Consider the following 21,387-nt stretch of genomic DNA (forward strand, 5'->3'; position numbering starts at 1 on the left):
AGTCTGAGTTTCTAATATTTAGCAAACAATAATCTACAAAAATATTTGTCTTCAGATGTGAAAGTCTTAATATAAATGTAGCTATCTGTAACTATTTCAGTTGTTGACTCAGGAACAACGGAGAATAAAAATAATATGGTTCAATCCCGGCCAAAATGCTCAAATGTTGTCTAAAACTGCAGCGCTGGGAGTGCAGTGTGATTCTATGTGAAGACAGACCGCCATACCCGTCAGAGTCCACGCAGCCTCCTCCGATCAGTCTTCCACCGCTAGAGGGAGACAGCGCTTTCTTCTTGGACGCCTTAGCTGCTTAAAAGACCGTCTTTGCCGCCCTGTCCTTGTTTGTGCGTTTTAATCAGCTATTGGAAAATAACAGGTATCTTTCTCCGTCCCCCCTCCGGCTCCCAGAGACACCCAGGAAGGCACGGACACCTCAAATCAAGCCCGTCTGGTTCGGTGTGTGTGTGTGTGTGTGTGTGTGTGGTGGGGAGAGGGGCGCTACCTTCCTGACCGAAGCAGAAGAACAGCTGCTGCCGCTGCTGGCCACGAGCCGCCGAGCTGAACCGAAACGTGTCTGCGGAGAGAGTCACCGCAGTGGGCTGGGTGTTGATGTGAGACAGGCTGCTTTAATGGGGCTTCTGTCAGCCCGCCTGCCCGCCCTCTGAGCCCCGATTCATGCCTGGATTCAGACCCATAAAAGAGCCATCTGTGGATATGGAATGGTGCATTCTGCAGGGCCAAGTTTTCAGCCTCTGAAAAACACCGGAATCATGGACAGTCATCCGCTGTAAGTGTGCACGCGCGTGTGTGTATGTGTGTTGACATTTCCCAATGGCTGCTTGACGGATGGTGCCGCAGTAGCAGAGACCCTGGGCAACCGGTGAGGCAGCTGACTGAGCGGGGGAGAGTTTCTCCCGCAGCCTGGCGGTGGAGGGTCTGAATGATCCGGCGGATGCAGCAGCAGGAGGGGCAGGCTGCAGGATCCCGATCCGGGGATTTTGTTTGTTCTGTTTTTGTCCAAAGAGGACGAGCGTGGACTCCCACAACGGCGTGGGTGTGTTTGTGACAGAAAACAGGGGCGACGTGATTTTGCTACGAGCGGCATAAATGATGTTGTGTCGGTACTTTTATTATGAAGGAGAGGCCGGAGGTGGCGAGATTTCTAAGATGCATCAACTCCAACTGTTACCTGTCCAGCAGTTTTAGCGCCGCGTCTTTACTCTGCTGTATCAGTTTCCAAAGTGAGTCCGGGGGGCCATGTACGGCCCTCTGCATGATTTCGTTTGGCCCTTTGGGTCCGCAATTCAGGAATGAAGCAAATTTACGATTAATTCGCTCTGCGCCCCCCAAAACGTAAAATAAAAAAAGAAGAAAAAGTGGACAATAATCTCCCCAAAAGTTTGGGAGTTGTTTTTTTTCTCTGTCATTTAATACAGCAACTTTGTAACTTTTGAATCAACAGTAATTTACAGATTCCTGTTATTACTCAATATATTATTAGCAAATGTCTTACGAACAAAAGCTTAAGTTTTAGTGAAAAAAAGTGTCATTTGAAGATTAAATTAATTGGAAAATCTGTATTTTTCTTCTCCATTACACTTTTTGGGTTTTTATAGTTCAGTGATGTCAGCTTGTCCGCCATCTTGTTTGACAGGAGTGTTGTGACTTTTAGGTTTTTTTTTTTAAAGCAAAATAAAAATAAAAATCAGATCTGGAAAAAATAGATTCTATTTTTAAGCCGTAAGCCAGCTGTACTTTGGAGCATGAATAAGGTTTACACACCAAATTTGAGATTTTATGCTGTAACAGTTAATTCTGTGGGTTGAAAAACACAAAACTGGGAAATGGTCCAGTTAAAACCTGAAGAAATATTTAAACCTGAGTTAAAAAGCTACATTACAAGGACGGTGATGTTCCTTATGCCATCCTCCATGCAGAAGGAATCCAGGTAGTGAAATCGGTGCGAGACGCTGGATGATTCTTTAAAGCGCGGTAGTAAAAATCTGGGCACCAATGTTGTTCCTTAAGTCTTTTTCAGCGACCGTTTTTAGAAGTTGCCGGCCTGAACATGTTGCTTTATTTTGAGTTTTTTTATTTTTTACATGTCTGAGGAAGTTGGTGGCGTTGAATCTATAGCTGTGAGAAGAGAAATATCAGAAATGAAATCAACAGCTCCATACTGTAGCCATGACAACATTATGTTGTGCCAATAGGAATAGCCAGAAATGTTTGAGTTCTGGTGACGAGTCGTAAATACACTCACCATCAACAGCCATAGACATATTCATTTAGAAGTTTTAGTCATGTATTTAGTTTTTATTTTTGAGGGAGTTTAAAATCCAACCTGACTGATGTTTCCTAAATGCTTGAATGGAAAACATCTGGACTTGTTCTCTTGTTGACCAACAAAGATTTACAGGAAATGAGAGGAAGACGTCCAGCTGCCGTTCATTAAAGCACTTCTGATCGTCTTTTCCTGCTTAACTGAGAATCTCCCTCAACGTATTGACCTTTTAACAAGAGGTTAAAAGGTCAATAAATCGACCAGCCCATAAAGCACCACTACTATCCTTCAGTTTGGGAGGTCAGCCGATACTTCCATGTGAAGCCGATCTTATCCACCGTCTCCTCGGCAAAGGTCTAAAAATCAACCAGTCCTCTTTTGCCATTTCAGACAACAAAACAACCCGTCAAAGCAGGTCGAGCTTTTTAAAGATTGGTAATCAGTGATTGGTCAGAAAGCTGCAGTTGGCGCACCCCTCTTTTTAACTGATGTTTAAAAACTATAATATGATACCCAAATGTATATATCTTAGTGATGTTGAGGGTTTCGTCTAATAAAGGCTGTGGTAATCCGACTTTTATGGCCCCACAACACACACCGAGTGTGAAGAACTAAAACATTGTATTAGATGACTTAATGGTGAAGTCTGATTTATTTAAACCTTTGCCGTATAGAGAATTAAAGTAAATTTTAACTTTTGACTGTGGAGCTCAATAGTTCTGAAGGTGTAAAACTTGCACAGGTTTTTTTTTGTTAGGTCTGTCGCAATTAAACAAGTAATTGCATGATCAATTAAAACAAGCTTAATAACTTCCATTTGCATGATTTATTATTTTTCTCTTGTTCTACCAAAAACTGGATGGCAGAAGTCTTCAGTCTGGTACTTTGGTCTCGGTTAGCCTCTTTTTTTTAAGCATAATTTTGTTTACAGAGACTTCATAATTAATTTCATTTGTTATTTTCTGTTGTTTTACTTATTTATTTAGGATATTTAGAATGTCTTCCAGTTCCGGTATTAAATGTTCTCTGGATTTGAAAGTTTATTGATCTTTGAGAAGGTCTTCTTGTATTCGTGTGCAGTTACATTTCTATTACTTGAAAGTGGCCTAAAAACAACAATATTATCGTTTATTGCAATAACTTCTGGGACAATTTATCATTATCATGACGGGACTAATTTCCACGCCTGCTTTAATGCCTGTGTGTGTTTATGTTCTGTATTAATGTGTGTGTGGGTGTGTGTTCCCTGTCAGGTGTACTAGGCTGTGTCCACACTCTCTGGATAAGGAGGATGGAGTGGAGAGGCAGGGCCCCGTCACCCTGAACCCTCGGCACATGAGGAAGGCCTTTAAGGTCATGAACGAGCTGCGCAGGTGATTTGTCCTCTCTTCCGGGTTGTTTGTCCTCCTCCGCTGTCGGTGTAACCTGCAACCTGTTTCCCGCTTCATCTCCTCTGTGCAGCCAGAGCCTGTTGTGTGATGTGACTATAGTTGCAGAGGATGTAGAGATTGCTGCTCACAGGGTGGTTCTGGCTGCCGGGAGCCCTTATTTCCACGCCATGTTTACAGGTACGGACCGTCCTCTGTCCCCGCCGCGCTTCAGTTAGGGCTGGACGATACGGCTAAAAAAATAAAACGTGACACGATAGCAGCGATTCGTATCAGTCCATATAGATCATTTGTAGCATCCAGTCAATGGTTAAATAATGATTTATCAAAACCACCTGTATCATTCATCAACCAATGTAAGAACTAGCCAACGAGAGCAAATAATATTAGAATCGTCTGCGCCATCCGTCGTCCTGCTACCTATCTTGCTACAGCACAGTTCCTTTAATTTATCCTAGCAGTAGCACATTTTTTCATAAAAATTTCAAGATTCTCACATTTTTAATTTCAATCCCAGTTACATCCTTATTCCCTTGACTGAAGCTAAAATGGAGTTGCTTTTGATCCTTTTTTCTGTCAACCTTTTTTGTTCATTTCGATGAACTTTCTTCTGTTAACAAGAAAGTTACCAAAATAAAAGCTTATAAGCCTAACGGTAATTACAATAGTATTGGTTAGTTTTTTTTGTTTTAAATGTCTGAAATACAGACAAACTGGTGACCTTTCCTGTTTTATCCACAGTTTTAAATTTCATGCCATTGATTTGTATTGTTAAGCAGTTATGAGGCTCAGTGGAGGAACCGGAAACTGCTGCTGTTTCAGGTTTAAGAAAAATAATGTTTAGCCAGTAAGTCAGAACAACAAAGACCAAGCTGCTGGTCCAACTGTTGAAATTTATTTAGTGCAGACTACTGGAAGCACAAAGCACTTTGATTTTTTTAACAGTGTTGCCACTCGGATGGTGCCAAATATCACCAATATGTCACATTTGAGTTGACTGTTGAGCAAGTCACTCAACAGGTTGTTGCTAGGTAACCAAAGAGTGAGTGAGTTGGTTGATGCTAGCCACCTTGCTTAGCACTCTTGTGACAGGTTGAGCAGCTAAAGCCTTTCCTCTGCCTACATTCCCCAGTATGCCGTGCGGTTCTTGATCACAGTTCATTGAATTTGTATATATTAAATATTTTAACAGACATATTATCTACTAATATTGCTCATGTGTTTATTGTAATATATATTGACATTGATTTATTCTCCAGCCATAATTTCAGTTTCTGTCTTCCTGCTGTGTTTGTCACTAACTGAATCGTGACATTTTTAAACGCCGCGGACAGGAGAGATGACGGAGAGCAGAGCGAAACGAGTGAGGATAAAGGAGATGGGCGGCTGGACTCTGGGCCTGCTGGTGGACTACATCTACACAGCAGAGATTCAGGTCACCGAGGACAACGTCCAGGTAACCAAGCACTCCGTGGTAAGATACTGACAGCGACATGTAAACGTATTCATACCTCTTAAACTTCTTCACATCACAACCAGCGTATTTTATTGGGGCTTTTTTTTATGATTTACCAAAACAGAGAAGTGCATTACTGTGAAGAGAAAGGAATCTGATGTATGGTTTTAATTTTGACCAATAAAAATCAGGGAGTTCTGGGATGCATTTCTATTCTCAGCTGGATTTGTATCTTGACTTTCAATCACATGAATAGTTATTTGATGTAAACCCTCTGTTGTTGCTCTGGTTCATGTTCAGGGTGGTTATCCTGATGGGAAGTGAACGTTGCCCCAGTGTCTGGTCCTCTGCAGCTTCTATCAGCGAGAGGAAAAATGGCGGATGCATGGAACTGATTAGCTGTAAATTCATGACCTTGTTTAGCAGTTCCACTGCAAATATTGTGACGGAATAGATGAGAAAATGTCATGGACTTTAGAGAAAAATAAACAGACTGAAAGAATGACCCAAAAAGAATATGAAGATATCTGTGAATCACAGAGAATACATGTAAATGCTCTCCTACACACTCACAGAGCACCAAAAATGTATTTAAGGGTTAAGAAATGTGATTTTTCATGATATGTCCCCTTTAACTCCCACTTGCTTTCATGTCTTTGCTGAGAATGATGCTGCCACTCCCATGTTTCACAGTGTTGGTGTTGTGGAACATTAGTTTTCAGAGTTAGGGTCTCATCCAGATCACCTCCCTCCACCGGTTTGCTTGGCCCCCTGCTCAGGTCTATGCTAAACCGTAACCATGACAGCTTCTGTCTTTCTCTTGGCCACTCTTTGTGTTTGCGCCCACCAGGCTCTGCTGCCTGCAGCGGGACTGCTGCAGCTCAGCGAGGTGAAGAAGGCCTGCTGTGAGTTCCTGGGCTCCCAGCTCCACCCGTCCAACTGCCTGGGGATCAGAGCCTTCGCCGACCTACATGCCTGCTCCCAGCTTCTGTCTCTGGCTAACAGCTACGCAGGTTTGGGTCCTCAGACTCTGGCAACACTTCCCACTGCTTCATTAAGTGCAGTTTGCATTTGTTCGGGACTATCTAGGACGGGGGGGCGGACGAGACAGAATGAGGACAGGTGTAATTAATGGAGACGCTGTGGAAAACTTCTGTTGGTGCCTGAGAAGTAGTACCGACGCATTATGTCTGTGCTGACAGAGCATAATTTCACGGAGGTGGTGGGGAGTGAGGAGTTTCTAAACCTGGGCATGGAGCAGGTGTCCAGCCTGATCGCCAGTGACAAGCTCACCATCCCGTCAGAGGAGAAGGTGCACGCCCCCACCGGCCCGCGCTCAGGTGTGATACAGCAGACACACACACCTCGGCCTTATGCATGTCTGTGTTTCTGCAAAGGTGTTTGAAGCAGTGATCGCTTGGGTCAACCATGACAAAGATGTCCGACAGGAACACCTGGCCCACCTGATGGAGCATGTCCGTCTGCCGCTGCTCTCCAGAGAATACCTGGTGCAGGTACGTTCAACCTGTCTGCTTTTTGTTCATCAGATAAAATATCTACATTATTTCACCAGAGAAGACCACTTCTTCTTATTGTTAGCGTGTGTGAGCCATGAGATTTGAAACTTTTACTTCATCAAAGGGGCAGTATCATGTTTAGGTTTTTGAGCATTACATCATGTTATATGTTATTCCCTCAAAAAACATATCTTGGGCATTGCTTTGATTCTTTCAGACATGTTTGAGAAATCCTTTAATCTCCATGGCAACCATTCAGCTGGGGAATCTATCACCACCTTTGAATGGAGCTCCTTCTCAAAAACTGAACCTGTGAGCTGCAGTTCCCAAGCTTCCACCTCACAGGAAGCTTGGGAACGTCTTGTGAAATCCCTCCAGACTAGCCAGCAGCATTTAGCAAACACCTGGTGGAACTGCACATCTGCTGAGCTTATATCAGCCTGAGTTAATTACAGATTTGTTTGTTGCAAAATCCCCCAAAAAGGACAAACATCGTTTTTGCTTTTAAATGACTTTCATTAAATAGTATATTAGGACTAAACTAATCTCCAGACAATCCCTTTTTATACCAGATCAGTAAAATTAACATTGTTTGCTATAGCTGTAGGCATAGAAACGCATGCTGTAGTCTACATTATGCAAAGTTTACATTTAACAAGTCAGTGCTGAACATTTGATTAATTATGCAAAATAATTCAGTTGAAATGGATAAAATTATTTATTTAAAACCTGAGAGAACATGCAGTCTAATAGAAACTGTATCTGACATGACTGGAAGCATCCGACTGTGGTGAATAAAACACCTTGACTCAAACGAGCAGAGCAAGAAGCTCTCAGTCGACGTCCCAGCTGATTCAGCAGCTGAGTTCTGTCAGAGATGAACACAGATGGTCACGACTCAACTGTTCCGTACGTTTGTTTCTGACTGAGTGCGAGATGATTATTCATGCTTTAGTCTCATCTTATATAGACTCTTCTAATAATCATTTTACCTATTCATTAGGAACAAGTTGGCCTGTTTCCAGGCAGAACTCTTTACACCTGCTTTTGTCTCTGTACAGTGACTGCTGGTACATCTAGGCAAGAATTGTAAAATTTCCAGTTCTTCTTTTCAGAAGCAAAGCTGTCAAGCTCCAGTTTTTGAGTCTGAACAGTGACAGTTTGTCTGGTCAGAGGGTAAATTAGTAGCACAGACTCATGTAGCGCGACAGCCAACCATAACGCATCTCTTCAGTCTTTGACTGCTGGAAATTATGCTGAAACTAGTTTATAACACATTAATTCAGACTTAGATTTATGTTATTATCATTGCACAAAGACACAACAGTGAATTTGGCAATGACATGTCACAGAAAAAAATCACTGAAGATCTAGAAGTATTACTATTTATACATACAGACATATATATATACATATCCATACATACAAGTTACTGGTGCAGTTGACTTAAATTAGGTAAATGTAAACTGAGTTTTGATGGTGAGATTTTATAATTTCCTGTTTTCATTTTGACTTTAATACTGTTTTTATCTTCTATGGCTTGTTTTAGGTGTGTCAGATTTATTTCTCTGTGTTGCGAAGCGCTTTGTGACTTATAACTGTGAAATGATTTATATAATAAGATGATATTTACTGTAAAATTGGTGATTTGACATGAACTGTGAAGTTACTGAAATAATAACCTAAACATCCCTCCTTAAGTCCTGGAATAAATGTTATTACTTATTAGCCGCTAAAACAGGGCAAACAGAAAAACCTTTGACTTAAGAATTTAAATGAAAGAAGTAATTACTATCCAGGATTCCAAAAGTCTTGAAAATCCTGTAGAGTTTAACAGGCCAGGTCAGTTCAGTGTCGCCTTCACAGAGATGTTTGAATTCAAACAAAAATGATTGATCCCAAAAGAAAATTAAATGGTGTTGTAAATTATAGAAAAGGGCCAAGAAGTCACCCCTGAGGTACGCCACCCCTAAGCCAAGCTACTGAGATTATACAGCAGCTAAGTAACAGCAAGTCTCCTGTTAATTTAAATGGATGACCTCAACAAAAACTTCAATGATTGTAGACAATGATCAGTTCTATTTGAGCTGATTAAGCTGTAGTGGACGAGTATTTGCACATTTTAGACATTTTATTTTGTATGTTTGTTCTACAGTTTTTGTCTCTGGTAAGAAAATGTTTGCTCAATTTAAATCAAGAGTTTGTGTCGATGTAAATGTCCGATACCAAGAACGTTTGCTTCGGCTTTCCTTGTCCTTATGGCTACCAGAACCTGGTAGCTGGCTAGTTCCGTTTTCTGATTGCTTCCTGTTTGGCCATCAGCGTGTCGAGGAAGAGTTCTTGATAAAGAACAGCAGTGCCTGCAAAGACTACCTGATCGAGGCCATGAAGTACCACCTGTTGCCAGCTGACCAGCGAGCTCTGATGAAGACCGCTCGAACCCGGATGAGAACGCCGGTCTCCTGCCCTAAGGTACAGTCACCTCTCAGAGCAGCTGGGATGTTCCAAGTGTTGTTCAAACACTCTTTTAAGTGCAGTGTGGCTTCTCTTGCATGTAGGTGATGGTGGTGGTTGGAGGTCAGGCGCCGAAGGCCATCCGAAGTGTTGAGTGTTTCGACTTTGAGGAGCAGAGATGGTACCAAGTGGCTGAACTTCCTACTAGAAGATGCAGAGCAGGTAGGAAAACCTGAACTACTAAAACTGCCTTGTGATAGTATTCTCGCCCCATGAACTTTTTCCATGTTTTCCACATTACCGCCATAAAACTGAAAATGTTTAGCTCAGATTTTATTTCGGAGAGCAACTCAAAGTAGTGCTTAATTATAGCAAAGTGGAAGAAAGACTATGGAGTGCTTGTAATAGTTTCTCCCTCAAGAGCTGTGGACCTTGATTTGGTGATTGAACTGGGCCAAATGTGAAATCCCTTCTAGGGGAGAGAATATGTTTGCATTGCTCTGAGTGAAGTGCTATGTACTCTGAAGATGGTGGAAAGCTGTGTCACCAGAGTACGTATAGACCAGCCTAAGGCTTCCTCTAAGATTTATAGAAACCTCCAAGCGAACACCAGTAAACAACTACTTGGTGTTGGGTCTCCAGGTGTGGTGTACACGGGGGGGTCTGTGTATGCCGTTGGTGGTTTCAACGGCTCTTTGCGAGTGCGAACGGTGGACTGCTACGAACCGGTGATGGACCGCTGGACGAGCGTGAGCAGCATGCAGGACCGCAGGTCGACGCTCGGCGCCGCTGTGCTCAACGGACTCCTGTATGCCGTAGGGGGCTTCGACGGCAGCAGAGGTACCGCTTCCTCCTTCTCTGGTTGAAACCTGATGAGAAGCGATGGTTGACGGACGGTTTTTCCTCTTACTGGTTCATTCTCTGTGACTACAGGTCTTTCCACAGTTGAGGCCTACAACGCCAAGACTGACGAGTGGTTCCACGTGTTGCCCATGAGCACCCGGCGCAGCAGCGTAGGAGTCGGTATTGTCAATGGTGATTGCAGCTCTGTTTTTAATTTGAAGGTTGACAAATAGGCGGTACAAAAAGCGCAATAAACAACAAATAAATGTTTAGCCTACCGAGGTCTTAAGAGTTGACTGAACCCCGCGAGCTTTTTACCGCTGTCCGGGGTGACACCTGCCACGCTCCTCCTTAGCGCCGCACTAAGACCGCAGTATTTTAGTTTTACAGATATACCACTTTAAATACCATTAGTTGTTCAATTTGAAATGATTTCCAATGCTTCCAGGGATCTTGTATGCTGTGGGAGGTTATGACGGAGCCACCAGGCAGTGCTTGAGTACAGTGGAAGCTTACAATCCTAAAAGCAACGCGTGGAGCTACATAGCAGAGATGGGCACGAGACGCAGTGGAGCAGGTGTGTGCTTGTGTCATCAAATGTGAGTTTAGGTTTTATTAAAGGGTTAGTATTATGTGCTACAAAATTAACGTTTTTGGTTTTTTCTACACCAAACTCTCTTTGGTGTAGAAGTTCTTACTGAGGGAAGAAGACTGATAGTTTGGTGGTTCATCTATCTCTGACATGTCTAAAATATAAGAAACTACTAGAAAAACGCTTCAAAAAAAGGCACACTGCTAATGATGACGGCTCTAATCCTGCTTATTGGTAAAATGAGATACTCAACAGTTGTGTTACTGCAACACAATTGGCCAGATAATCGGCATCTGATCCTGTCTGGTGGTTTTCCCAGGTGTGGGTGTGTTAAAAGGTTTGCTGTACGCTGTGGGGGGGCATGACGGTCCGTTGGTGAGGAAGAGCTGTGAAGTTTACGATCCAGCCACCAACAGCTGGCGGCAGGTAGCCGACATGAACATGTGTCGGCGGAACGCAGGTGAGTCAGGAGGAGTCCCACCTGGACGCATCAGATGCTGGTTTTTCCACTGGCGGATGTTCGTCTCCATGTGTCTGTGCTTTCAGGAGTGTGTGCCGTAAACAACCTGCTGTACGTGGTGGGAGGCGACGACGGCAGCTGCAACTTGGCCTCGGTGGAGTTCTACAACCCAACCACTGACAAGTGGACGCTATTGCCAACCTGCATGAGCACAGGCCGCAGTTATGCAGGTCAGTGAGCACGTCGAGCCCCACACACAATGTGACTTTTCCCAAGCTTTTTTAAAACCCTTTTTTCCCCAAATAAAATTATTTGAAATGTGAATTACTGGGTTCATACTTTGAAAACCACATTTTGCTGCAACTAAAGCTGCAGGTATTTTAGAATATGTCACCTTGCACATGTTTGCTGTGCTTTGGACTGAAACGAATTTTACTTTCTTCTACAAGAGCGTTCGGCATGTCCACTATGGACTTAAAGTTTTATCACAAAATTTTGTAGAACTATTATTATTTTAATGATAAAAATGACAATGAGAACTAATTATTTTTATACTTTTTTTTTTTTAGGTATGCCTGTGACTGCATGGCACAACAATCATAACACCTTTAGTAAACCTGTTACATAAAGACAGTAACTGCATATTACTCATATTTATTGATAGTTATTGATATGCCTTTAATGAAGAAACAGTGTAGAAAAAAAAGCAAAACTAACAATTTCAACAATCTGGACAGTTTTAGGGGGTTTTAAACTTCATCAATTGGAATTTATCGCGACAAGAATAAATCAAAATCGTTTTGTGATAAATTTATCACAATAAATGATAAACGACACAGCAAATGCCCAACACTACGTCTTCCATCCTCTGCTCAAAAGAGTGGTGACAAGGTCAGGGAAATTAATATTCCTTAAAGGGGCAGTATTGTGTAGAATACTGCCTCTTGTCGGAACTTTACATCATGTTATGTTATTCCCTCATAAAGTGCTGCTTTGATTCTCTCATGCATGTTTGAGAAGTCGTTTAATCTCCCATAACAACCAGTCAGCTGCAAAACACCTGGGTGGACCGAACGCCTCCTCTGAGGCACAGTTTCCAACCTTCTGAGACTCCTCCTCTCCTTCAGACTAGCCAGTGGCAATTAGCAAACACCTAGTAGAACTGCACATCTGCTCAGCTCTTTATAGGAGCTACTTCTCAGTGCAACGCTGGTAAATCGTTGTTAAATGTTTAGTAGAGGAGTGGTGTTGTGGTGACTTCCCAAAGGCGGAGTTTCAGAAAGAGCAGGGGCTTCTTAAAGAGGCAGAGAGGCAAGGCGTTAAATTAAGTAAAATTTCTTTGTAGTCATATTTGATATGTACGTTATTAGAACAAATGAAAGTAATATAAGTACTTGATTGTGCTATAAAATTGCAGTAGGTGCCTGGGAACCCCTTAAATGTTGTTGCTTATCTGATAAATCCTAAATATTTAGCAGTGTTGGCTCTTGTTTTGAAAGGTTCCCATGTTATGTACAGCTTTCTGAACATCTACAAGGCTTTGTGCATTTCGTTTGATATGACCAAAGTGTGAGACGTGGCAGCAGTAATGCAGCTCTGCTTCCTCCCTGTTGCAGGTGTGACAGTGATCGACAAGCCCTTATGACTGCTCCTGACTCCTGCCTCTGATTAAAAAGCGGAACGCGTTCTGCTGAATACCGATCTTGGATCTGCCTTCGACGCCAATGCGGAGATGGGCAGCATTAGCACAGCCACCAACGAAGATGTTGATGGTGGGAATGATGAAGGTTCTTGCACTTACATTGGGAGGCGCCGCAGCGGACGAGGGGCGTCGAACCTGCGTTTATTTTGGCTCCCGGCGGGACCGCGGCAGCGGAGGATACAGTCGGGTTGGAAGCACCACCTGGATCACTGCAGTGCCATCGAAACGCTACTGATATGAAGCTGCTATGACTGCAAAGTTACTTTAACACTAGTTAATTTTAACACAAACCAGATGAGAGAGAGAGAGAGAGAGAGAGACCACCCGTCAGATCTGTGGCAGAGCGAAGGAGCGGAGGAGCATTTCTGCTTTTATTCCTCCGGGGAGGAAGCTGGTGTGCTTGCGTATTAAGGTGCTCCATTGCTCGCACATGTAAGCATGTTTTTGTTTGCATCAGAGAGTCGGCGTGGTGAGGCCTTTTTTTCGACGCTGCATGAACACACTTTGTCTGACTTCTTAGCTATCCCAGTGTTGCAGCGAGGCCCCGACGAGTGCCTGAATGTCAGAGTCCTCCATGTTTGTTTTGTAGCTTCGGTACCGGAACCAGGACAGCCGCTATTCTGAGATAAACAAATCATGACTTTAGGACGGTGCATTAACTAGTGTTGAGGCAGAATAACAGAATGTTAAAAAGCACTTGAGAACATGATTATGTATATTTTTTTCTGTTGAGATAGGAGACTTTAATTTTGTCAGGAAGAGAGAGAGTGGAGTCTTGTTAACTAGCGGCCATATTTGCCGTGGTTGGAAACACTAATGAAAGCAGCAGCAGACTGAACTCAATGCATGGACTCTGTCTCTAACCTGTTCGCCAGTTTCCTTCTTTCCTTTGGTGTAATGACGTTTATAACTACTGCACACCCTGACGTAATATGAATGTGCCAATTTTAATGTCTCCTCTTTTCTGTCTCTTTTTACGGCTCCGTGTTTCTGATCTCTTCTCTCTTTCTGGAAAGTGACCAAACCTCCTCCTGAGTTTCTCTTTTCTGTCTCTTTCATTTTCTGCTATTGTCAGAGTCGCTCTGAAAAAGTGAAAGTGGTATCGCTGTTTCTCGTCAGTGTATTGATGAATGTCATGTAGGCTTATAACTCTGAAAATGTTTTATTACATGTTTTATATTATCATTAATAAATATGCTTCTTGTATTTAAAGCTGTGAAATGCTAATAATCTGTTTTTAAAACTTTGCCAAATCAGTAAAACATTTAAATTACACGTGTCATGTGTGATTCTTGTGAGTTTGCTTGTTGTGAATGTGCGTTGTTTCTCCGGGTGATCCGGTTTTAATTACATTTCCTGTGCAAAAGAAAAAAAAATTAAGAATTTAATATTGGCATGTAATTTAGGGATACGTTAAAATTACTCTAATACACGACATCTATTTAACTCAAGCTTTAATTGTTGTTTAAGTGTTTTACTTTCATAAGTATGTACAGTTGTACTTAAAAACGTATGGTGGTAAACAATTCTTCTCTAGACTTGCATTGTATTTGTCCCACGTTTTATTCAGCTGAGCCTTTAGGTCTGTTATTTCTACAGAGACAGCTGAGGTTGGAGCACGTAGCAATATTTAACAGCAAACTAAAGCCAAACATTATATATAAAAAAAGAAAAACTAAATGTGACTAAAGTTCTGATGGCAGACACCCCCACCACCCCATCTCTACCCTCATCCAGCCCGCTGGACTTATGAAAACAGATCCGGCCTCCTATTGGCTTTCACTGCAGAGCCCTCCAGTCTCACTATCATCGCTCCATTCCGCGAACCAATCAGTGAAGCCGCTCGGGTCATGACGTCACTCTCCTCTCGTGTCGGCCAATAGAATTTTCCAATATTACTGTACTTGACCAGGTAGTCCTCCTCTTCCTCAGGTAGACGGACGCGCTGCGGAAAGGTGAGGCTCTCAAGTTGTTCCGTTCTGCAGGGGAAACAGTTGATTTAAAAGTTTTTACAACATGTTTTTGTTAACTTAAAAGGTTTATTATCTTGTTTCGGTGTTTACGTGAGGTTTTAGCTAATATGCATATTGGGCTAACGATGTGGCGTAACTTATTATCTCTCATAAGACTGAATATGGGATTGTTGCTTGAGTTTTGATCTATCCTTTAGTTGGTCTTTGTTTAATTCATATTTTTGAAGGACTTTAAACGCTGTAAAAAAAAAAATAACAATCTAAATGTACCTATTCAGATTGTCTAATGTACGTATTTGCAGATATGTGGTTTGAAGTTTGGTAGACGCAGCAAATGAATCTTGTTTATTTTTGTAAAACTCGACACTTTATTTACTGAACTTAAATTGGTAAAATAAGAAACCAATTCTATTTTGTGTCACGACCAAAAACGTGTGTCGCCTTAGTTTTGAACATTCTGCTTCCAAAACGCTGGAATCTTTAAAATGGTCAAAATTCAAGGAGTGTTCCCCTAAAAACAAAGGTCAAAGGCACAAAGAGTGACTTTGGAAACATACCAGAAATGGTCAAAATAACTACGTAACATAAGTTATTAGACAAATCAATCCAAACTAATTTTGTATAACTAGAAGATGATTAAACAGGAAACAACACATATTTAGGAAATACAAAACTTAGACACATTAATAAAAGACTTCAACCATAAATAGTAATTGCATAAATAAATGTAAATGATAAATTGTTTTTCATTATAAAATGACACTGTAGCAAAACAGTACAATCTAATTTATGAGAATAAAGAAAAATATTTCAAGAAAATATTTTATGTCTGTTATCTTCTGTAAATATTTCTCTCTCACTGACTTTCTTGAGGCCTGAAGAGTGAAAACACCTTAAACCAGCAGTTTAATTCAGAGTGTTATTGTAATTTCACATTTTGTTAGTCAGTGCCTGAAATTTTGAGCAGTTTGTCTGTGTGTGTTTTAAAATGTCATTTTGGACATTTCATAAGAGAAACAGAGTCCTGACAAATACCTTCTTATTCCTCTTTGCATCTTTGACTATCAGCAGCTCACTGATAGTAAACATAACTAACTGAGTCTCCTTCTCTCAGTAATGGCACCTGCAATAAAGAGTGTTGTTACAGGAAGCCTGCTTTATGCCGTGTCTGCTGTTGTTTTGTTTTCAACCACTCAAAACCGATCAAACGTCTGATTACGACCACAAAATGGCTTCTTATCTGTCTTTAAATTGGTAACAGTCTGTGTTATTTTGATAATTATAGTAATTCCTGCTTAATCAACAGAAATAAATTTGACCTTTATGACTTCTGGGAATAAAGTTCTTGGGAGAGTTCCAGCTTCAGCGATACAGGCACAGAGCTGGCTCAGTTTAGCAGCTGTTTTTTAATGGCTGAATGATTCTTTCAGTAGGTCGGAGTTGAACAACTTAAGAAACAAAAGCAGCTCTCTGAAATTGGGATGAGACAGAAAATAATTGAAAAAGTAGCCAAAGTCAAAAGAAAAACCATGAAAGTCTATAAATGAAGGCCCAGTGCTGTACATATAACGAATAGACTTGAGGTAAAGTGATACATGCGGATAAATGATATCTCTGAAACAGTGCAGTTACACTGATTTCTGCTTCTGACGTATAACTACGATGTAATTACTACGTCTAAGCGTGTTGGTGTCTTCCTCCAGACTGCATCCTCACATCATGGCGGCGAACGGGACATCAAACATCCTGAGCTCTGCCTTCCTGGCAGTGGAGTACGTAGACGCTGTGCTGCCAGAAAACCCCCTGCAGCCCTCCCTGAAGCACGCCTGGGGTTACATGCTGGACAACTACACCAAGTTCCAGATCGCCACATGGGGGTCGCTCATCGTCCACGAATTCATCTACTTCCTGTTCTGTCTGCCCGGCTTCCTCTTCCAATTCTTGCCCTTCATGCAGAAATACAAAATCCAACAGGTCGGTGTTTGTTCTACGCTGCTTGGCGTGGCTTTAGGTTTTGATTTGTCGCTTTGTGCATTGTGACAGAAGTGTGTGTTCGTTGCAGGACAAGCCGGAGACGTGGGAGAAGCAGTGGACATGTTTTAAGATGCTGCTGTTCAACCACTTCGTCATCCAGTTTCCTTTAATCTGTGGAACATATTACTTCACAGAGTTCTTCAGCATCCCGTACGACTGGGACTCCATGCCCCGCTGGTCAGTGTCCCACATACACCGTTTAATATTAATTAGTTGCCTCATCTTTGTTAATTTGTTAAATATTAAAATGGCAGTATTACGTAAAATCATCTATTTTGAGCTTTACATCATGTTGTAATATTATTTCTTCATCAAAAACACCTGGAGTGTTTCCTTGATTCCTTTGTTGCATGTTTACAAAATCTGGATGTAGGGAGAAACATCGGTGTCAGCTTTCTGCTCCGTAGAACACTGAGCATCTGCCAGCAGTGTGCTACTCATCGCTAACAGCTACTGACCTTAGGCAAGAGGTTGTTCACCCTACCAACTCCCTTCATACCGTGTGTTGGAGCAGGTTGCTACGATCGATAGTAGCCACACAGGCACACCCTCTAGAAGGAAACAAATGCACCCAGTACAAAACGTTAATTCTATTGGCTGAGAGGTTGCCAGACGACGGTGCATTTTTGCACCAGAAGCAAGCAGAAAATGTTTGGTAAGCGAGCAGATAGTCCGAGCAGAGGCTGTGTCTGAGCGCGAGGAGAAGTTTTGAGTACAAGCATTGCAAATTTTGAGAAGAAGTACATGAAGTCCTGCTTTCAAAATGAAAATGTAAGCAAAGTATTAAATGTTTTGAGAACAAAAGACATGAAATCCTGCTTCCAGACAGAAAATGTGTGCTCTTGGATTATGGGAGAAAAATTCCTTATACACTATGATAATTTGTGCAACAACTGAGTGCAACAAATTGGTTTCACTATACTTTTAAGGTTGAAAGGGATAATTTATTATGAAGTCAATTTTTAATAGTATGTTTTGTAGGATGCATCAATCGACTATTTTCCCTTCCGGTACCGATACAGATGTTGGATGTTTAGTAATGGCTGATACTGATTTGATACAGAAAAAAAGTGCTGCAATGACTTAAAATGCTTCTTATTTTTTAAATATAGACATAAATGTACAGAATTAAAAATGTAGTTGACAACTCTGCACCAGTACAGCACACTTAAATACTTCACAAGCTTGGTCAAACATGTTAAAACAGCACAGCTTCATCTGTTCAATCAGTGCAATTAGGAGTAGAACAGCCAATGGAAAATAAGTAATAAAGAAGTAAAACTGACAAAAACTATAACTTGACCACGTTGGTCAAACTTAAAAATAAACTCCAACGAAACGTCTTTCAAAAGGTTCAGAAAGTGCAATTAGGATTCTAAATATAGTGTAAAATAAATCATATTTTGCATATAGCACAAAGCATAGAATTAGACTGACTAGATCTGCTCTTATGGACCAGGCACATTGTCACCGATATCCACTCTAGGGTAAAAACAGTTTAGGATTTTTCAAAATTGAATTTGATTTGACTGAAGTGTGTTGATAAGGTTTATTGGACGTGCTGTCGTTTGTCACTGGTCTGTCAGGTGAATCGTTGGGTTTTTGTCTAACCACTCCCCTCCTCTGCTGCCTCTCAGGACGTCTCTTCTGGCTCGGTGCTTCGGCTGCGCTGTCGTCGAGGACACCTGGCACTACTTCCTCCACCGCATACTACACCACAGGCGCATCTACAAATACATCCACAAAGTCCACCACGAGTTCACGGTGAGCCAAGCTGCCGGGCCGATAAACAAACACGCAATCTTTACTGAAGAGTTACTTATTAAATGTGACGTGACGTGTCCTCCACCGTGTCCCAGGCTCCGTTCGGCATGCAGGCGGAGTACGCCCACCCGCTGGAGACCATCATCCTGGGCGCCGGCTTCTTCATCGGCATCATGATCTTCTGTAACCACGTGTTCTTCCTCTGGGCCTGGGTGGCTTTCCGTCTGCTGGAGACCATCGATGTTCACAGGTGGGACACAATCAGACCTTCGACATCTGGCTGTGGTTCATGGGGTTGACCATTAGAGGGCCACAGAGGACAGCATTAACACATTTCAGGAAACATGGGAGCTTGTTTTTGTTTGAAAGCATTGTACTAATGTTCCCTGTGGATTTTATTTATTTGTTTTTGGCCGGTGCAGAAGAGAAGAAAAGTCTCGTTTGAAGGATAAATTCAATTAAAAATGTTTTAGTTAAATGAACAAAAAGCAGCTATGTTTTAGAAATCTCTGTTTTAACCCTGACCATTCATAAAACTTTCTGTTACAAAAAATGTTTTAGTCAGTGGGTTCTTCAGATTTGCTGTAATACAGACTGCTACAGGAGATCTAACCTGCCAACAGTCATCATCGTCTAAAGTAATCTTTGGCAAATTTGAATTAATATGAATTAGAACAACATTTAATTTCTGCCTTGGGATCAAAAGAGTATTTTTGGATCGAATTGAATTTATATTGTAAATGTATTTTCGCCATTTAGAATCAAATTAATGAAATGTTTTATTGTCTTTGTATGTTTTCCACTCTTTTGTGAGAAATTATTATAATTTCTATTTAATCTAGTAAATAAGTGACATTTATTTATCTTCAACACCTTTTAGAATTAAAAATAACAAAGTGGTATTCACATTATACTGTGAATACCACAATAAATGAAAAAAAGAATATAAAAATTGAAAAATTTACATTTTTTTAGTTGAATGTCACACATGAAACTACTCTTTAAGGACGCTTTAAGGCATGCATGTATTGAAATAATGTTTTATGTTGTTTACCCTGAAACAAACAGAGAATGATCTAGTCATTAAAGTAAGTAAAGTTGTAACACATAAATCGTCTTTTATTCAGCAGGATTGAATTGAATCACAGATCAGACAAAAGTGATTTTCTTACCAAGTTAGGAAAATGTTGTAGCCTATTATTTTTAATATATTGGTGTAGTAATTTGCATAATACGGCAGTAATACTTTAATAATAGTTGGAAATAAAAGAAAAGTTCAGAAGTCTTCTCTGTTGAAATGAAGATTGTGACTGAATATGTTTTTAAGAAACCAACAAGAAGCAAACCACAGCTGTCTGCCGTGTCACGACTAGATTTCCTCTTCCTGTTCTAATAGATCAGCTCTCCTCTGCTCTCTCTCTCTCTAAACGTGACTGACCTTCATCCCCTCTGTCATGTCTCATCACAGCGGCTACGACATCCCTCTGAACCCGCTCCACCTCATCCCTTTCTATGCCGGCGCCCGTTTCCATGACTTCCACCACATGAACTTTGTGGGGAACTACGCCTCCACCTTCACCTGGTGGGACAAGCTCCTGAACACCGACAACCAGTACAACAAGTACCTGGAGAAACAGGGAGGGAAGAAGGAGCAGTAAAGCAGACTCTGTGCACCGACTGTTGGTCCTCTCTGCTCACTGAAAGGGTGTGGAGAAAAAACAAAACGCCGCTCTGTTGTGTTGTGAATCCGAATCAGACTGAGAGTTGGCTTCAGTTTGCCTCCTGTGCCTTAATAATCATGCTATCTCTGTCACCAGCTGCAGCCTGAATAAAGAAAACATCAACATCCTCATTTTGCTCTTTGCTTTTCATCAGATGAAATGTGAAGGCGGTGCACCGTGTCACTGTGGTTGTGAAATGCTCTTGTTTACCTCTGAATGTTTCAGCACTTTAGCACTTCCTCCTTATGCTGTTGAGTTCTTCCAGCTAATCCCCAGGCTTCAGCAGAAACCATCTAATCGGGGTTCGATGCAAATGTCCTTGTACATTTTAGGTAGAAAAAGGGAATTGGCTCGTGTGGCTCTTCTGTGTTTTCCTACTCTATTTTTTCATATAAGAATCAAATGCCTTTTTTAATTTGAACGGTAAAAGAAGCGCTGACTGTGTATTGTTTCTTCTGTACTTGTGTTAAAATAAAAGCTTGTAAATATGGAAAGTGGATATTTTGGTTGAAGTTGTGTTTTTTGATCGTGTTAATGGTCTGAATAGTGATTTTTTTTTTCTTTTTTGAAGAGAATGCATTTGTTTGTTATTCTGCACCTTGAAATATCCCCTGCAGCTTCAGCCAGCACACAGGCCAACACAGTGTAGTCAACCAATGCAAAAGCAGCTGACGCTAAACAGGAAGTAGGGTAATACTTTCAAAACATACGTAAATAATTCAAAGAGCATGCAGGTGTTGCAATTTAATTTCACCTTACATGTATCAATTTACAATTCTCAAGTCTAGAAATAAAAAAAAAACTAATTCTTGGAAGAAAATTGTATTTTAATAACTTTACAATAATTGTTTATGATTGAAGAACACTGGTCTAAGTAGCTTTTTGTTAAATTTGATATTTCGAACAGAAAATATAAAATTGCATGTTCATGATAACTTGTTTTAACTTTTATTTTCTTTTTCTTCTTTCTTGACTTTACTTTTGTCTGTTCGAAATAAATAAATAAAATAAATAAATATTTACTGCATTGCATTTGTGAGTCACTTTTGATAACAGCGTCTCCCGAATGCACAAGCATATATCTTGTGCATTTTTATTAGCTATGAAACTGAAAAGGTTATGTAAATGTCTTCGTCTCTTCAAATATAAGCCAATAACTTAAATTTATTTTGTAGGTATGAAAATGTACATCAAAAGAT

The 21,387-nt window shown here is 41.1% G+C and overlaps 2 protein-coding genes across 4 annotated transcripts; both read left to right on the top strand.

Annotated features, from left to right (window-relative positions):
* Nucleotides 1-292: 292 nt before the first annotated feature.
* klhl2 (kelch-like family member 2) lies at nucleotides 293-13,971 on the top strand. Of its 3 annotated transcripts, none has more exons than XM_028016828.1 (15): nucleotides 293-787; nucleotides 3,538-3,657; nucleotides 3,746-3,852; nucleotides 5,007-5,146; nucleotides 5,979-6,141; nucleotides 6,331-6,440; nucleotides 6,526-6,642; nucleotides 8,968-9,117; nucleotides 9,204-9,321; nucleotides 9,742-9,939; nucleotides 10,033-10,134; nucleotides 10,391-10,519; nucleotides 10,854-10,994; nucleotides 11,081-11,224; nucleotides 12,611-13,971. In XM_028016828.1, the coding sequence occupies exons 1-15, from the start codon at nucleotides 720-722 to the stop codon at nucleotides 12,637-12,639; spliced, it is 1,836 nt and encodes a 611-aa protein (XP_027872629.1). In that variant the 5' UTR covers nucleotides 293-719; the 3' UTR covers nucleotides 12,640-13,971. The 3 variants fall into 3 exon arrangements, with proteins under 3 accessions (XP_027872629.1, XP_027872630.1, XP_027872631.1); XM_028016829.1 differs by having other exon boundaries at nucleotides 294-787; nucleotides 5,007-5,128; XM_028016830.1 differs by lacking the exon at nucleotides 293-787 and adding an exon at nucleotides 829-1,241.
* Nucleotides 13,972-14,554: 583 nt separating this feature from the next.
* Nucleotides 14,555-20,687, top strand: msmo1 (methylsterol monooxygenase 1). Its single transcript, XM_028016833.1, has 6 exons — nucleotides 14,555-14,651; nucleotides 16,373-16,643; nucleotides 16,732-16,880; nucleotides 18,341-18,467; nucleotides 18,563-18,717; nucleotides 19,936-20,687. The coding sequence occupies exons 2-6, from the start codon at nucleotides 16,389-16,391 to the stop codon at nucleotides 20,123-20,125; spliced, it is 876 nt and encodes a 291-aa protein (XP_027872634.1). The 5' UTR covers nucleotides 14,555-14,651; nucleotides 16,373-16,388; the 3' UTR covers nucleotides 20,126-20,687.
* The last annotated feature ends 700 nt before the right edge of the window (nucleotides 20,688-21,387 follow it).

The sequence above is a fragment of the Xiphophorus couchianus genome, chromosome 5 (genome assembly GCF_001444195.1).
Source record: "Xiphophorus couchianus chromosome 5, X_couchianus-1.0, whole genome shotgun sequence".
NCBI classification, from domain to species: domain Eukaryota; kingdom Metazoa; phylum Chordata; class Actinopteri; order Cyprinodontiformes; family Poeciliidae; genus Xiphophorus; species Xiphophorus couchianus.

Excerpts from the sequence above, each read along its gene's own strand:
- klhl2 (XM_028016828.1), top strand. The coding sequence starts at position 720 with ATGGTGCATTCTGCAGGGCCAAGTTTTCAGCCTCTGAAAAACACCGGA. Across the intron at positions 3,658-3,745 it reads GTCATGAACGAGCTGCGCAG|CCAGAGCCTGTTGTGTGATG; the intron begins GTGATTTGTCCT and ends TCCTCTGTGCAG. Across the intron at positions 5,147-5,978 it reads AGGTAACCAAGCACTCCGTG|GCTCTGCTGCCTGCAGCGGG; the intron begins GTAAGATACTGA and ends TGCGCCCACCAG.
- msmo1 (XM_028016833.1), top strand. The coding sequence starts at position 16,389 with ATGGCGGCGAACGGGACATCAAACATCCTGAGCTCTGCCTTCCTGGCA. Across the intron at positions 16,881-18,340 it reads TGGGACTCCATGCCCCGCTG|GACGTCTCTTCTGGCTCGGT; the intron begins GTCAGTGTCCCA and ends GCTGCCTCTCAG. Across the intron at positions 18,718-19,935 it reads GAGACCATCGATGTTCACAG|CGGCTACGACATCCCTCTGA; the intron begins GTGGGACACAAT and ends GTCTCATCACAG.